General features: G+C 36.4%; 1 protein-coding gene across 1 annotated transcript in view; it reads right to left on the bottom strand.

Annotated features, from left to right (window-relative positions):
• Positions 1-18,438, bottom strand: part of UXS1 (UDP-glucuronate decarboxylase 1) — a 68,186-nt gene that overhangs the window by 38,744 nt on the left and 11,004 nt on the right. Inside the window, exons 2-6 of the mRNA XM_061997333.1 lie at positions 15,414-15,441; positions 13,157-13,205; positions 11,076-11,119; positions 7,375-7,435; positions 2,402-2,582 (exon numbers count right to left, since the gene is read on the bottom strand). Coding sequence (XP_061853317.1) covers positions 2,402-2,582; positions 7,375-7,435; positions 11,076-11,119; positions 13,157-13,205; positions 15,414-15,441 — 363 coding nt within the window. The remainder of the gene's footprint in view (positions 1-2,401; positions 2,583-7,374; positions 7,436-11,075; positions 11,120-13,156; positions 13,206-15,413; positions 15,442-18,438) is intronic.

Raw genomic sequence — 18,438 nt, 5'->3', positions numbered from 1 at the left:
ACAGTGGTCTTATCTTCGGGAGTTTCTAATCTTAAAGAATGAAGAGAGTAAGTGGCAGAAAATAAGCAAGGTGGATTTCTATACTTTTTTGATGATAATACAGGAAACAGTAATAGAAGATTCCTTTCTTTAAACATCATCCTTCAGAAAAGAAAACTGTCAGTCTTTACCAAATCACCAGCCTTCTTCCTTCATTTATTAGCAGATTAAACCTTAACATAAGGATTAGGCTCAAATGAAAATATTATTTAAAATCACAAGTACTTTAAAAGTGCACAATTCAACTACAAGAGAAAAAAAATACAACTATTATGCAAAGTTTTGAAAACTTTACCAGACTTTTTCCTTACTATTTTCTATCTTTCAAGATTTTTTAACTACTTTCATTCCATTAAAGAATTCAGGGCCTTTGTCTTTCTGCTTGAAAAAGGCTAAGCAAAAGCTATGTTCTTGTGTGTTTTCTACCGACAGCTTCTCCAAATGCAAAAGCAAAGGAAATCCTAGTGGAGGATGAGAAAGTAACTTAGCGCCATGGTTACATGTAGTTATCACAGGGGTAAGAAATGTATATTTAAGGTGATTTATTACTGTTTCTGGCCAATCTAGTTTAAGGTCCGAGAATGCTGAGTGCCACTTCAAAGATAATGACTCAGACAAGGTAGATTGCACATGGTCATTACCATGAAGCTAAAAAACAATAGGCATCAGGAGATTTAGTGAAAGCTATTTGAGACTAAACTCACTTTCCACACCAAAAGTTGTTCTTTCTAGATCAGAAATGAGGTCTCCCTCAGAAGTAAAGCACTGATTACGCTCTCTGGAATCAAAGTGTCAGGTAACTTTATATGACTTTGTTTAAACAGGACAGCAAATAAATAAGAATTCTTTAGATAGGAACCTTCTTTTGTTATGATTCCACATTCAGATCTGCTTCTATTCACAAATAAAAAGGAGAAACTGGGACTGAGAAAAGAAGAACTGACCCGCATGCCAACTTCTTAATCTGTTACAATAACTGTCTCCCTGCCTCATCTTCTCCCACTGCCACTCCCCCCTATGTTGGGACTATAAACTCTACACTGAAATTAAATTTTATCATGTTCTTATACTAGTATATTGAAGTTAATTTTATTTTGAACATTTAGTCATGCTAGCTTTAATTTATACTGTTACAGGATGAGAAAACTTTGAATAAACTACCCAGTGAATAACATGAGAATTGGTGTCTTAATTACTTGGAACACGGGAGAAGTAGATAAAGGATCTCAGAATGACCACTGATTAATGCCTAGTAACCAGGCAAGTTATTAGCAATGATAATAATTCTCTGAGAAGGTCTTAAGTGTAATCAGTCAGAGAGAAGGTAACACAGGGGAAAGATTAAAAAAGCTGAGAAACTGAACTAGCTGAGGTATAAGCTATCAGCACCTGGCGTCAACTTATAAGATCCTAGTCCCATTATCCTGTCATTGGAAGCAGAAATTTGAAGTAAAATAACAGGCAGTAACTGAATCAGTGCATTGTCAAAGAAGAGAAGGACCATGTGTTTGCAGGACTGTTTCAGTAGTAGGTTTTTATTTTGTTTAAAAAAATACAAAAATGAAACAACTAAATTCCTACAAAATTTTAAAGGGACAGGCACAAGAATTGCAGGGTAATTTCCGTGATGTTTTCATTCACTGTATACTTATATACTCTCAAAGACGTCTATAAATGCATTTATCACAAAGATGGCTGTGTTAATGTTACAATTTGGTGTAACACTTTGAAGTTTATGATAGTTTAGCCATGAGATACTTCTTCAAAGCAGAATGGTTTTTGTTGGTTTCTTTCTCTGTTCTTTTGATTGTTATTGAAAACTAAGGAAATTCAATGCTGCCATTTTCCTGTTCTTCAGGCTGCGGAAGGTTTGCACCTGAATTTGGAGCTATGTTTTCTACTTAAGGCAACTAAGGAAAATGAGTTGATCTACCCTCTGAAAGCACTCAGTCTCCTCTCAACTGACCATATATGTGAACTAGCGTAGCTGCAGCCCTGAATTAAACTTCTCAGTTTATGACATATTTAGAGCAGAGACTCTGTGTGCATACGCCTGTGCAGGCACATGGGATGTGGGACAACAGATGAGGTCACCTTGCCTTCTTACAAAAAGAGTCACACTAGGAAGATTTTAAGATTTCCTTTCTCCTGTTCACTGAGAAAGGAAGTACCGGTTTCAAAGACAAAAGCACTCTGAATCTCTCACTCCACACTAGTCACAAAAAATAAGCCAATAATAAACAAAGTATACAGGTATTAGACCAACTGAGATGTCAGTGAATAAATTTAATTTCTTTACAGACTTCACATTTACAAGGGCAAAGCACAACAAAGTGCAGATAGCAAAGCAGAGACTACTCACCTTCAATGTACAGGGGCTCAACGACATCATGATTTATCAGTTCGAAGTTCTCATGACCAATCCAGTGCTCCACATTTCTTTTCCTGCCCGTAAAGAAGTTGTCCACAACTGTAACCTCATGGCCATCCATCATTAGTTTGTCAGTAAGATGAGAACCCACAAACCCTGCTCCTCCAGTTATCTGCGTTAGGACAGTTGGTATAAATTTCTTTTTCTTTTTACAGAAACACCAGATAAAGTCTACAAACATGAAGACAGAAGAACAGTAGCTTTCAGATCTTTGCTTACTCCAGGGGAAACAACTCCATTTCCATGCTTCATTTTTTTTTTTTCTCTTCAATATTTATAGCATTTTAAATTTCAAGAGACGTGCTTGACATGTTTCATCACTGTCAGGCAAGAAGTTCAGCTAACCATTCACATCAACAAAATCTTTTTCAGATTAGATTACTTTCCTTTTTTCCTTCAAATTGGATTGTGCCCTTTTATGTCACAGCAAAGCTTAAAAAAAAATCCCGAAAAGAGGAGAATTCTCTGCAACTCCTATTTCTCAGGAAAAAAAGATGACAGAATGCCAGGTTATTTTTATGTAAGATTTATAATATTAGACATGTCAGAGCCAGCTTTTGTCTGGTTGGGTGTTCTAAGTACTACAAATTCTTTCACCCTTCAGAGAAGGAAGGAAGAGTATCCTTAGATGACAGCAAGACTTTAAAGACTTCTCATCTGAAATATATGCTAAACCTAAAATTATTCCTTTTGTGTTTTAATGCACTCATAGCCCACATCATTCTGGCCTGAGGGTAGAACAGTAGTTGGACAAGATAGTCATTGTAGGTCCCTTCCAACTGAAAATATTCTATTATATATCATTAATTCTGACATCCAGCACTTGCCTGTCGCAGAACTTTACACTGTTTTACCACAAAGAAATAAGCAGAAATAAAATATTTAAAACTTTTTAGTCTTGTTCTATTGCAGATGTAGAAGCACTAAGTTTGTTATTTTTTATTCCCTTCTGTACCTCAGTCTTTAACAGCAAACAAACAAAAAAAATCCCTAACTCAATACTGAAGCAGTCAACACAATAAGTAATAGAAGTGCAAGTTGTGTGACACATACAGAGGTATTTATCTATGGAAGCAATTATTTTCTCTGCATTTCATTAGCTGTTTTCGAGAACACAAAGACATGACAGTTCACTACTCTAAAAGAAATCAAGGACTTACAAAAGCCCCGTATGGCATCAGCTGTATTGTATGACTGCATAATCAAATTCATACTTTTAAAGTGATTCAAGCACTGAACTCCATTCCTCACCTACAGTGACAACTAACAAAATAAGATGTAGTGTAACTGTCAAGCAGGAATCTAATGAATGGATGGTGTGCTAGAATGACAGTGCTGCATGGAGGTTTGTAGATGTCTGAAGTTCTTACACTTTGGGTTAGCCAAAGCCTAAACATTTATTCTGTCCACTTTCCCAGCCATCGATCAGAAGTCAGATTAGCAGAAGTTTTCTTTCTTTTTAAACTAGGAAAGACACAAAGGCAAAGAGAAATTTATCAAAACTTGAAACAGAAAAAACAATAAATGTATTCATTTTACTCTGTAAAAAACCTGACTGTCCACTTCTTGTATTCTCACACTTGTTTTTCTTATTAAAAATTCAGGGGCACCACCATGTCAGACACATTTTAAGTACCAGTTCATAAAGGAATCATTTAGTTGGTCTATTTAGTATTCTTTTGGGTTTGTCAAGGCTTTCTTGTAGCAGATTCAATATGTGATTCAGTTCCTTGACCAATCCAAAGGAAAAAGAGGATTTAAGAGAAGACCTCTTTGGAAGAAAAAAATAATCTCAAGGCTTCTGCTATCCAGGGACAGGAGGGAAGAACAGGTTTCTGGCAAAAGGCTTTGAAGAAGAGAAGAGCAGTTCTCCCCTTTGAGGGAGAACAGTCCTCTGCCAGGTGTGACCACTTACCAAGGGAAAAATATTATGCATGAAAAACCTACTGCCCTAAGCTTATCCTGACTTGGAAGCAAGCTGCAGCCTTGCTAAATGTTCCAAGGGTTTTGCCTTTCTGTGGTGACCAGGACAAAAGTTTTCTGCAGATGATCTGAACCTATTCCTTCAACTGAAGCCCAAGGAAATCCCCTGCTGCTACTTCTGTTTCCAGGACTCCAGAGAAGAGAAACTCAATGCTCGCTGTATATCTTTGGTGCAATGAAAGAAGGTATCTTCTTCCCCATCTTCCTTTTGGGGAAAAAAAAACCCAAAAAACACATAACCAAATCAAGCACCACTTTTATCACTCTTCCATGCTATATGCAAGCTAGAAAAAAAAAAAAGAAAAAAGCACAAACCAATTTTGTCTGGAAGGACATTTCCAATTACTGTAAATCTCTAAGCAGTTTCTGTGACAAATATATTATGTTAGCTTTATTAACGTATCTCTTCCATAGGTATTAGATAAAGAACTACTTGGAAAAGGAGCTGAATTTCCCCTGGAAAAGTAAACAACTGTGTATTTTTTTTTATTCATTACTTGAGGCTACATTAACGAAAAGATGATTTATCACTGAAGCTCTCTGGATAACCCTCCTGTAATCACTCATAAAAGCAAGGTCAATATACTTAATTTCTAAATATGACTTCCTGCAAATCACAATGACACATTAATCTACAAAATCATATACTGTACATGAATCATTTCCATATCAGATTTGAAGCACCAGCACCTGCAGCTTACATAGGCATTCTTTAATAAGACATCACTAATAAAAAAATATTTAATTACCAAGCACCAATATGCTTGGTAACTTCGGCAGCTACTAAAAGACACAAACATTACTCAATTTCCATCACTAGAGTCACCTAAAATTTTGTGTACTTTGTTACAGGAGTTCATTGTTGCTGTCTGTAGTCAGACTCAAAATAGCTAATGTCCCATATGGAAATGATAGTATTATTTTTAAAATATTTTAATTGAGCTGTAGCATTTAATTCGGAAAAAAAAGCCCCACACAACAAACTGAACCAATGTCAACACTACCTTCCACAACATTAACAGACACCCTTCTCTTGCATATGGAACCCAGTGGCCTAGTCACTTCAGAGAATTAAACAAATAGATAAATCATTCACAACAGGATGAAGACCTGAGCTCTTTTGAATGAAAGTACCAGAGTATGTAGCTTCAGCTGAAATATCATCTCTACAAACAACTATCTCCAAATAGATGCAGTGTAACAAAAAATAATTGCTAGAACTGCTGTCTAGTCAGGTGAGTGCTGTGGATATCTTCAGGTTGCAGCTGGAGATTGCATTCAGAGGAAAAAACAGTAAACGGACTTTAGAATGAAATCTGAGAAACAGTAACAACAAAATGTGAAACAAATAATCTATCAAAGTTCACTTGGCTCACCAGTTCTTGAGAAATTTCCAAGTGTCACATGAAGGCCTACACAAAGGCCTTTACACACTGGCTTCAGCTACTCAAAAGAACATGGATTATTACTTCTTGTAGGCTTATGACAGCAACATTTAGGTTTGTGTATGCTCATCTGAGTTTGCACTAAACTAATCCCTAACTATGGCAGAGAAGAAATGACTCAACAGTTTATTTATCCTTTTGGCCATCTTTCTCTCCTGTAGTTCAAACCACAAAGTATCAACACCAAAAATCTATTCACCTCTGCGTCAGCAGAAAACATTCCAACTACTTGACATCTCTGTTGAAGCAATAGTTTTCAACAAAATATCCAGTATCTTTCAATGGCAAAGTCTAAAAGTTTAATATTAAAGGTCTTAATAACCTATTAACATCTTTTTGCTTACACTGAAAAAATGACATTAAGGTAACTACTGCCCGTGCACACATCATCATACAATTTAGGAATTTTCAGAATCAAGCCTCACTCTGCTACTTTCCTCAGTATATCTTTCACATTCAACAAGGGAACAGGAAGCCTACCAGTTTTATCTCCTTCAGACTGTCACAAAAATGACAGAATAACATTGCAGAAATATTTTGATAACATTTATTCTTTATTTAGTTTTGCAATAGCATTGAAGACTATAGTCTAACAATGCAGTAAAAACAAAATCTGTTTTTACTTGCATCGTTTCAGTGTTTTTCTTCACAATTTTGAAGTAAAAGCAAAACAGAATACCAGATAAGTTGGACACTTCAGAAGGGATTTTTCCCAGACTTTACTCTCTACTATAGAGGCAAAAGTTCATCCTCTATATTTAAACCTCTCAAGCAGCTATACCTTTCTCTGCCTTTTTAAAATGTGAGGACAGTTTTCACTTCTCTAGGGTAAGACAGAAATAAGGAAAATTTAGTATACAGCAAACTTCAAGCATCTTTGTAGACAAAACTAGAAAGCTGACATTGCAGCAGAATTTGCTGAGTTTTAGTATGCCTTGTACAACTACTTGTCCTGACTTAACCTGCCCTCCTTTTCCAACATAAAAGGCCTATGATGCTTCAAAATACCAGAAAGAACAAAGAAGGTAAGAGAGATGACTATTCCCTCAATCTAACTGTTCCTTCTTTACAGTGCTGCAGAATAGTTGCTTTTCTAGCCTTATGAATAGATTTTGTCCAACTTGGATGCACAAGCTGTTAAGATATGCCTAAAATGTTTCTCAGTCTCTGCAAGCTTAAGCCAGCTGGGAGCACACATGAAGATCCCTTGGCAATGCACTCCTGAGATGTTCTGTCAGAGAACACTAAGGTAATTGGCAAGTCAAATTTCCAAACCAGAGCTCAAGTCTATTATCCGTAACACTTAGCACAAAGCATTAACACAGAGTTAAACAAAGTACTGCTCTAAACCCCATGCAGCACACAAAACAGCCAAGGTAATTTACTTGATTCCTTTAATTAATCCTACAAGACTGATTACATTCCACAGATTTTTTTTTTTCCAAAATGCAACCCTTGAGTAAATACCAAACTTACCAGGATTCTTTTACGATCCTTTTCTGACAAAAATTTCACCGGTGGGTATTTCTGCGTGAAACTACAGAACATTTCAAAACAAAGAAGAGAAACGATTAAGTCTCACAGCCTTGCTGCTTTTCTTCCATATATCATTAAAATACAAAAAAATTACTATAAAAACTTCTAATTCTTAAAGTTATGCTATAGGTATGTTTAGTCTTTTTTTCTAAAGGAGGAATCTGTGCCAAGATGAGAAAATACCTGTGCTTTTTCAAAAGCGCTGTGAGAAATACCAAAATTGATCTGCAAAAGTGCATTTAAAATTGGTTTGATTTTCTACAGTGAATCACTTGATTTCCATCTTTTGGGAGCAGAACTGGTGCCAGGCACGCAATTCCAAGAGAATAAAATAATAACAGATAAGCAGTGATTGGGAGGGGTTTTTTGTGTGTGTCTTCTCAGAAATAGCTAGACTGACATTGTTTAAATGGTCTTTAAGCTACTTGTACTATTTTTTTGAACTTTCTTCTTTATAGGGACTTAATCAAAACTAAAACATTCCAAAATAAAATTCTAACATACCAATCACAGGTGCTCTCTCGAACTCTTGATGCTCAGAACCTTACATGATTTCATGGACATGGAATTATATCAGTTCTTTCTCCTCCCACTGGCATGCATTCTGCATACAGCAGGTGTCAAAGAAGATGTGAACTTTATTTCAGCAAGACTGTAGCCTTCACAATATTTTAACAGTTGCTCAGGTTTTTTCTTAACTAAATATCAGTCTAACACCAGACAGAAATTAAACTATGTTTACTCTTCTCCTCCAGTAAGTCCACTTGCTAGACATGTAGTTGGATGCAGTATGCAGGAGGCATATATGCCAAGTGTTCACCCTTGTATTTTCCTTTACTCACAAATAGACTCTAACTGACCTGACCCTACACCTCTGATCCCTCTGATCTTGTAGTACCACCTCTGCTTCTAACCTGCAGTACTGGCTCAACAGGAAATTGTTAGAGGCAAAGCACCAATGTTTTTGTAGTTTTGTCAACTTTTCAACCAGAGTGAAAGTCATATTCAGTTTCCTGGATAGGGCAAATATTGGAATCTTCCAGTGTTACCCATACAGGAAGACTGAAATAAGGAGATATTATCATCACACAGGTCACTAAGAGTAACCTTGTTTCTTTGATTTAAGCTGAAGCAACAAGCAACAGTCATGCGTAAGTATAATGCAGACATGTGAAACAGAGACTTCCTGGTAGAGAATAAAGAAATCCACCAAATAACAAGAGGTTAATGAAGGCTAAAAAGAACGTTAAGTGCCAAATAACTTAATGTAAGGTAAAAGTCAGTCTCCTCTGTGTCTAAGACCGTTATTTTAAAGTCACATTAATCCAGTATGAAGTCTGATTGCTGCCTAAGGGATGTCCCAACCATTTTTGCTCCTTTCATTACACAAGTACCAGTTTAGAGGCAGTTGGGCGGGAGTCTGGAACCACTCCAGTTGAATGTTCACCTTATGGCAACAACAGTAAGCTTATCTTGACCTAATGCTTACTTTGATGACTACATGGCAATGCTTTTGCTGTGAAAATTATTAGTAAAAACTTCCCAACTTTGGCTTCAGTTGAACAATCTCTTGTCATGAGACTAAAATTTTGCCCCCCAAAAGCATAACAATGGCTTGCTCTCAGGTTTTACCCACTTATGAATACAAAAAACATTGATGCTAGAAACTAGGCTGTGCAAGCAGAATCAGCCTTCAGGTATCTGACAGTGAGTAGCTATTTACTGTCACTTTACATAGATAGAGAATTCAGAGAATTCAAAAACTAATTGCAACAACTCACATGCAGTAGAATTAGCTGAGGTAAATGACTACATTATTTGAAAAACCTAACAACAAGAGCCAATAAGCTCACATTTTGTGAAAGTATAATTCCCCTCATCAGTTCATATGGAAGTAAAAAAATATTGTGATTCTTCTTCCTCACTGCTAGACGTTTGAAATAAGACTCATCAATATACCACAAACACTACTCAGAAAGAAAAGAGCATTTAGTGGGCTTCTGTGAGAAGTTTTAACTTAATGGTTCCATTACACAACTCACTGCTCATTTGGAAAAATACAACATTTATTAAAAAAAGGAGCCAATCAAGCTATCCTTCCACAAAGGTCCACTGTGAATGGCAGAAGAAAGTACTGGAATTGTCAATAACTGAAGCTGAAGATACACTGGGCTATCAATAAAGACTAAATAAGCCAACTGAAAAGGGGCAAAACATCAAAAACTTCATCTGAACATAAAATTTTTATCACTTGAACATTAAAATTGGTATGGTAGTATCATATACAACTACTACAAGAGACCTAGTATACTTGTTTCACGTTGCAAAAACATCACCTAGTTTGATCAATGGAGTTGACGCTAATATTAAGAGATGAGCAATCAGATCAGCATTCTCACTGAAAGAAATTGCATGTGGCTTGTCACTGAATCTTTCAAATTTATTATAACAAACCCAGAAATTACTTTTTTTTTTTCAAACAGCATAGGAGGAGTAGAAGGAGAAGGAGCAACACCTCATTGGCAAGACAAAACTCAAAATACCAAAACGCTGTGGCTGTTGAGCATACCTCTGTGGCCAAGAGCAATTAGATTCTACCCTTCCTATCTACAGGAGCAGCACACAATCACCGATATGGCATAGGTAACCATGCAGGCACAGTGGTACTGCCTGGCTAAATCCAGACTTGGCCCTTTTGTAATTCAGCACTCTCAGCTAGCTGTTTGCTTGAGATATCAACAGCGCCATCTGTGAAATAGTATCGCTGTGAAAAGCAGCAGTACTCCCACCCATACTCCAGACCTTATTTTGTGATGAAAGGCATCTCCCCACTAGGACACTTGGGAGAACTGAAAGGCCATCCAGCTGGGGAGCAAGAGAGTTATTTCCAAAGTGAGACTGAAATGTGTAGCTTTCCCATACAGCTTATTATCAGCACTCAAGTAGTTCTGCTGGCACAGAAGTGTGGAAATGACATTGCAGGGTGCTCAGGGAGAAATGGAACAGGCTGGGATTTTTCTTTTTTAACCATGTCCATGTAAGGTGCCTGTGGAACTACAGCACATATTTAATATCTGCAACTCAAAAAGCTTGTCTGCTTTTCCTCAATCACATCATCCAGTTTAATCCAAGATAACACATGCCCCTAAAAATCCTGAGGGAAGTATGTCAGTCAGGCTCATCCAAGTACATAAAGAGATTTAAGATTCACAAGAAAAATCACTGTACATTAACTGAACCATGGTAATGAATCACACAAATGTCGGAAATGTGAAGTACAACATATTTTCATTCTCTTGAAGTTGAAATCAGTATGTTTTAGCACACACCTCGGTAGGACTTAAACCATGGTAATCGGTTTGCTATCTGGACTCAAGCCAGCAAATGTTTTCCACAGGATTCAAACTTTACAAAAATTCAGCACTCCCACTTTACCTTAGTGAGATTAATCGACCTGAATATCTGAAGCATTAATGTCTTTCAGCATTCAAAGTCTCATTTTTTTCTTAAGTATGAAAAAAATTCAAAGGTTCTGAGGGTATATGCAAAACATTTATCTTAAGCGTACAACTACAGAATTCACTGCTGCAGAAGAGAAATGGTGCTTTTTAACTGCTTCCTAAATTTAACAAAAGACGTACCTTTTCTCTAGATCTTTGATCTTCTCCCTTAGAGGTGCAACAGCCTAAAATACAGGAATAATATTTCATCTTTCAAGAACAGAACAAGATTCACATTACAAAACATGCCTATAGGAATCTACTTTGAAGCAAAAATCATGGCAAACAGTGTCCTATGAAGACTTTCACTGAAGACATTCCAAGAAGAAGGATGCTTGTAAGATGCAAGTCATGTCAAAAAAAATCTTTGAATCTTTTTTGTATAAAATCAAATCACCTAGTACAGTGAGAAATCCCTTAGCTTACCTCTGAAAAAAAAAAAAATAGAACACCTCAAGGCTATGAGTACCATAACCTTGTTGATAAGAATATCCAATGTTATGATTCCTATTTGGCAAAGTGAAGTCCCAAGTGACTTGTCCGAGGTTGTCAAAGGCAATCTACGTTGAGTAACAGCACAACAGGACAGTCAGTAAAACCTCAACTATTTTAACAGACAGTAGATACAAGAATACATAGACACAAAAGCAGTGCAAAAGGCTACAGTTCTCTTGGAACATATGTGAATTTAAAGAAACACCATGTTTTACAATCTAAGTTTTAAATAGTCATTTGAGGGTGTATCCAGTTTTTTTTTTTTTTTAAATATTAACAGGAAATTTGATAGAAAATATAGCTCACCTACCAAGACTTCTGTTTGCATTTTCACTGCTTTGAACGACAGAATCACTTGAGTCGGCATCAGTTTCAAGTTCTTTTTCTCAGGACTCAAATTCCTAACAGTCCTGCCAAATTTCACTAATTCTCTGAACTCCTGTTTAAGTTTACTAAAATTTTGTCACAAAGTTTAAAAACTACAGTCATAGCCAAGCTGAAATCTATCAAAGGGCTACTGTTTGAAATGGTACTATATAGCAACACATCACTGACCATCATTAATCTGTTTTGTACGAATACTGCTGGGTAGAGCTAGAAAATTCAGGAACTTCATAAACTGAAACAAGCTGCATAGTCATGTTAAGAGGAAATACAGAACTGTAACTTACATTCATTCAATATCTAGCTCTGTGGAGCATGAAACAGCTATGCTTATTCTGATGGTTCACGATGCTGTATAACTGATGTTTTAAAAATAAGATCTAGCTCAACTTCTGAGACCTTACAGTAACTCAGAGAATTTCAAACATTTCACTGTTCTTAAACAACTGGGATTTTCAGAATGTTTGTTGCAATGTTTACCAGAATTTTAAAAAAAGAAAAACAAAAGTGAGAGGAATGCAAAAGACAAAACAAGAACACCATCTTTCCATTGATATTTTAAGCAATTTCAGTGGGCTTCCCATTGGGTCCAACGGAACAATTGCTATATAAATCTGTTGACATATAAGACACTAGGCAGACCAGACTGCACTAGTACAGTCACACCCATTCTTCTATCTATTAAATTCTTTGGTTTATTGCTATTAGACTGAAATGTTACACATCTGTAATGTGTTGCATACATTTTTAATATTTCATAACAAACTGAGGTTGAAATGATAATTGAGAAGCATTGGTACAGAAGTTCAGTACCACTGCTGTGTTCAATACACCCATGGCTACTCCAGAAATTGCCAGGACTTGTGCTTAAAGCACTGGTACTGCACACCATCCCTAACCTTAAGTACCACTACCATTACTCATTAGTTAAGAACAAAACAAAACATTTTATAGGGAGGTTTCAAGTTTCTAATTAAACTTACATATAACTTAACCTTTTGTAAGTGAGAGAGAGGAAAAAAATTCTGTATATCCTTCATTCAGTAACAAGAAACAATTCTCAGAAGGACTATATCACAGTCTCTTCAGCAAATGAAACAGTACAGCTATTACCTTCAAGAAAGGTTTAGAGGAAAAAAACCCACACAAATGTGGGAGTCACAGACCTAAACTCCACTACAGTGAAAAACAGTTTAAAAGTTTATGTACAGACACAAATTTAATGCTTTGAATGGTTTTAGTGGAATAGAGAGTAATGAGATAGAACTAAATATACCCTTTCAATGTGAAATGAGTGAAACAGTCCTCCAAACAAAACAGACTATAACCATTAGCAAACTAACCTCCTCTATTTTACTTTCCACCTTCTGATCCCCATTTTCTTGAAGAGACCTGTTGGCAAGAAAAGAAAAAACATTATCCATACCTAAGCAACAGTTGCTCCACTACATCTGTGTCATACTTCTCCTGTTAAAAGTATCTTCAAAGCATCCCACCAAGTCAGTACTATTTCAAAGACAAACTTATAGCAAATGAAAGTAGATGGTCCAATTCCAATTCCCATTAAAGTCAGCTAGACTTCTCACCAAGTTTGGCAGAAATTGAACAAAGATCCCAGAAAAGAGTAGTAACAGTAATGAAGACATTCCTTTTACATAGAAAATAAACATTATAGAAAAGTGACTAATCACTGCATTAAGGTAGGGTCAATAGAAATGTTTTCAAATACAGATTTACCATGCAAAAGTCTAAGATACCTCTTGAAGGATCTCTGTTTACTCTATGCTACAAGTGTGCTAATGAAACACTTTCCCTTTATATCAACTGGAAAAAGAGAAGGTCAAATCTATTTAGCCTTGACTTTGAACTTCCTCAAACACAAGAGGGAAAAAAATACCTATAGTAATACTAAAGTGGACATCTGATGGATAACACTGACGTATCATACAAATATTACTCATTTGAAATGAAGTCAAGGATGAAGGATGTCAAGGTAGCTTATATCTCGTGAAAGCAGAGTACTGTCTAAAAAGGTGGTGTGTTGCACAAATCTGTGTGGTCTTATTTAGAATCTAATTGTGCAAATTATCTCAATTAGTTGCATTCAATCTTTAAGTAAACTTCCACAAGTGTAGAATACATATACTTACTCTACCCAATTTTACTTCTTTTTTTCAATTAAACCTTCTGAAAGGGGAATTATTTATCACACAGAAATAAGTTGTTGCATACTAGATGATTCATGGGCATCCAACAAAAAAATGGAGTTCTTTCAAATAAATCAGAGCTCCTTTACTTGAGACCTGAAATTATTACAATTATTGAAACAGAAGATCCTTTGTTAAGCAAATACATATATGCCACACTGTTAGAATTCAGAGCAATGATTCCCTTCATATCCTTCTGTAAAAATCTCTTACTAAAAAGTCAGTTCAACCTATTACTAAAGCAAAAATCTTATCCACTAGGTAAGTCTGATGCAGCTAATGGTAGAATTTGTAAGGACAACTTATCAAGGAATTAATATGCTGGATCTCGCATCTACCTGCTCTACTCGAACTCCTCACTAAGGTTCTCAGTCTTCATTTGGAAATGCTCAGTTGCTCATCTAACAGCTGCTAAGCTGCCATAGTTTGCTGGTTATGATAACATGGTAATCTAAACGATATCTCGATCTGCGAGTTGCAGCAGCTCAACCAACAGTTGTTTGCCTAATAGGTGAACACTCTTTGCAGCAAGGATGGGATACTCCAAGGGGAGTGAAGTACACAGCCTGGGACTGGAATAGATCCCAGAGTAAGCTGTGCTAGGTGAGTAAGATCCCACAGAAAATTTACTATTTTTCTTACTTTGCCTCAAACTTTCTTTACTCTGTACTGCTAATGATGGCAACAGAGTACCTTGTTGTAGTGAACAGATTGTCTTCATATTCTCTTTCTTTTTCAGTTGTGTCTTCCTGTTGAATTTTCCCAGAGGACAAACACTCACATGCAAGCACAAAGGCTGTGAAAATCTGCAAGTTTTGCATGTGTATTCTAAGCCTTCCTACTTCTAAGGGAAAAAAATCTAGGGTACAGTGCAGGATTTTTTTTTACTTTTCAGCAGCTGAACCAATTGTCTCCCAAATGATTGTGAAGGAGGAAACAACCCTCAGAACAAAACAAAACAAACCCCACACATTTCTAGCTCTAGGTATAGAAAAATAATTATGTCAAGGAGTGGAGGATCTGCTGCTCTTCAGTGCTCAAGCCTGTATTGTCCATGAGATACGCTCAGATACGTGCTGGGGAAAAGCAGAATATGTGCCCAGCTATGCCAACCAACTTGCCTGAAAATACAAAAATCAGAAGATGAATCTGTCTAAAAGAAAGGCAGACACTGAAGCGCAAGTAAGATTCTGGGTGAGATTTGTACCAGACATACAATCCTTTTTAAGACTGAAACCCTTGTACTTAAAAAATGGTACCAGCTGCTTAGCAATCATGTGAGATGCTGTTCTGTTTTCTCCCTACTTGATATATAGGAACACATGTTGATGGGAAAGGTAAGTTAATTTTATTTTAAGATATGGATATTCAATAGAAAAATGATATACATTACCTCATATTGACAAAGTTCCCCCATACAGCTGGAAAATAACAAGAAAGAGAACATTACATTGTCAAGTAATAGTACATGAGGTCATTTTTTCTTATTGTTAATCAGAGGGAATTTAAAATATTCAGTATTAATGACAATTTATCTAAAGTTATATACATTTATACATACCCCCCCCAAATGACTAGAACACAGTTTAAGAGTACAAGAGTATGAGAAGAATTCTGATGAAATTACATGATACTAAAAAAAAAAAAAGTGTAAATTCAATGAAAAAGGGCTAGACTACTCCAGTGTACACCTGGAACTATATAACCAGTAAATCAGCAGATATACTTATCTGATCATTATCCCCACACTATATTACATAAACAAAATGTATAAGAATTCTCTGATCTACAATTTATCATCACACACAGATTAAACAAACCAGAGCCCTGGACTTGTTTTATTAGAGATATTGAAAAAACAAAAAACTGCAAGAGAAGAAAGGAGTCCTGTAGATGTGAACCACACAAATTAGAGACTGCAGACTGACAAGAGCAAAAAAGCCTGGCCACTACAGGCAATAGCTGAACCAGTTCAAAGTGGTGCCACAAGAATGCTGCATTAAAGGTAGCAAGAGTTTGTGCATACAGGCTTTCTCTCCCTAAACATGTATTTATTGTGATGGGAGGTGCAAAAGGTACTTAGCAATATACATTAAAAAAACAAAGCTCATTTATTACACTGTAGAGAAAAAAAGTTTTAAGGAAAACAAACTACTGAATAAAATAGCACAGCAAACATACCAGTTGTTTCTCTGTGTTCACGAAAAGATTATCTGCTACATTTATTTTCTACTAGGAAAAAAAAAAATCAATCTTCTGAAATTGTTCATGGTTTAAACGATTACATAAAGACTATCAGAACATTGATTTTCCTTTTAACTTTCAACTAGGACACAGAACGTAGTTTAAACTGAAAAAAATAGAAGGCAGGCTACTCTACAGAGTTGACAGCTTGAAACTGTTAAAGGTTAACACAGATCAGTAACAGAAGAGACTCTGCAACAACAAGCAACACAGGAAATACACCTCGTATACCTCCACAAAATCATTCCACAATTGCTCTTTAGGACTGCCAAATCACAATGACTCTTACGAAGCGGCTGTCAACGTACAGTATTAACATAGGTACCGAAAGCAGAAGTGTCCTTTGGTTTTGTAAGCTGCGCTTCAGGTCTCAAGTAGCAGATGGTTAAGTATTTTGCCTAGATGCAGGATCTGCAGATAAGTTTTCACTGTAACTTCTTGATCTCAAGCAGAGGATGAGGTGTTACAGAAACAAGAAAATAAAAACCAATACTACTGTCAGGCACCTTCCAGACAAGAGTGGAAAGTTAACGTACCCGAGAGAGGAGCACTGAGGACATAAACTGAAGATGCAGTAATGCAGTCGTTGTTCCACCCTTCAAGAGATGGCAAAACTACTGAGCTGTTTTTAACTACAGTGCTGCTGAGTAACTCAAGGATTAACTTGAATCCATGACAGATTATCAAATAAACTATGATGTCTGTGGTGGTAGTATAAAACTTCTGTTTTATTTGCCCTTCTGGGGCAAATACAAGGAAGCTTTATGTTAGAATGGATTATCAATAAAATCCCAGTGAATTTTTTAAATGTTGTCAGTTTCATTTTAATTAGATTGAGAAAATGGAATGCAGTGTCGAGCACTAAGCAAGTTATTTACCCTCTGGCTAGGATTTTAGAATTATGATTTTTTTATTATTATTATTTCTTTTTGCAGTGAACGATGACCACTTGGTAACTGCAGGTACAGAATTCTCAGGTGATACATTATTCAGTTACACATATAATCAGTTATTTTTCTAGGCTACAGAAACATAATGTATTGTTTACCCAGTGGCAGGAAACATCTGGGCTTAATTGGTGAAGCAGGAATTGATGAAAAAAAAGGTGTTGCCAGCTGCACCATAAATACCACCCTGCCAGTTTTGCTGCAAAGACAGTGCAGCTACATTGCACGCAAGAAAATGGCTTCCTAAAGAGAATATGTTAATTGTGTGTTCTTATTGTGCACAGCAGGAAAGCAGAACTCAGAAAGGCTTTCCATAAACACTTTGCTTGACATCCCAGTTCTGTAGGAGTGAGATGACAATAAACTTCTAGGAAGCGTTATTTTTGTACCATTGTGAAGAAGAATGAAACTGCAAAATGAACCACTTAAGAAATACCATATGGAGGGATTTGAAGAAGCCTGAAGCCTCTCTCACATGAGGAGAAGTGGCACAGAACCTTGCTGGAACATACTGTCCTCCCAAAGGATTCTGAATGCACAATTCTAAGGAGGATCTCTTTGGCGACTGCATGTTCACATACCTCTGATCCTTCAAACTTGACATAAGCTGTAAGGTTTGGCACTACAGTATAATAAAGGTTTGGTTTTGTTTATTTTTTCCTAAATGCATCTAATGACTTCCTTGCCTTAAAGGTTATGCCAAGGCCAGTTTGACATTCAGGCAAGAATGATTAAAGTATATTAAGGCAAGTGGGGCAAAATCCACAACAATGCAGAATTACAAACCCAAATCAAAGATGAAAAGCCTCACAGGCAACACAAAATCCCTTGACAGGCCCACCAAGTTCAGTCACCAAATGCTGCAGATAAGTGGATGGTTAAAAGAGCTTCCATGCCAGCACAGTCATGAATAAGGCACTACAAATAAACAGTTTTCAGAAGCACCAGATTCCTAACAGACCAAATTTGAGAAAACACTAACATACCTGAGCACCTCATTGTAAAAGCCAGTCTTAAGTTGTTTTTAAAAAAACATCCAATTCTAAAGCCAAATGGAGGGATTAATCAGCATAACACTCCTATTGCAATTCCCAAACCTTAAGAGATTTAACATTCTCACTCCGCACAGCCACATACTGTATGTACTCTATGAAGAACTTCCAACTAGAGAGCATTCGTGGACAGTCCTCCTGCAAGCACCAAAATTCTGTGCTTGATTCATGATTA

Source organism: Colius striatus, chromosome 1 (genome assembly GCF_028858725.1).
Source record: "Colius striatus isolate bColStr4 chromosome 1, bColStr4.1.hap1, whole genome shotgun sequence".
Lineage (NCBI taxonomy): Eukaryota > Metazoa > Chordata > Aves > Coliiformes > Coliidae > Colius > Colius striatus.
The sequence above is the reverse complement of the archived record's forward strand: the minus strand, read 5'-3'. Positions and strand labels throughout refer to the sequence as shown.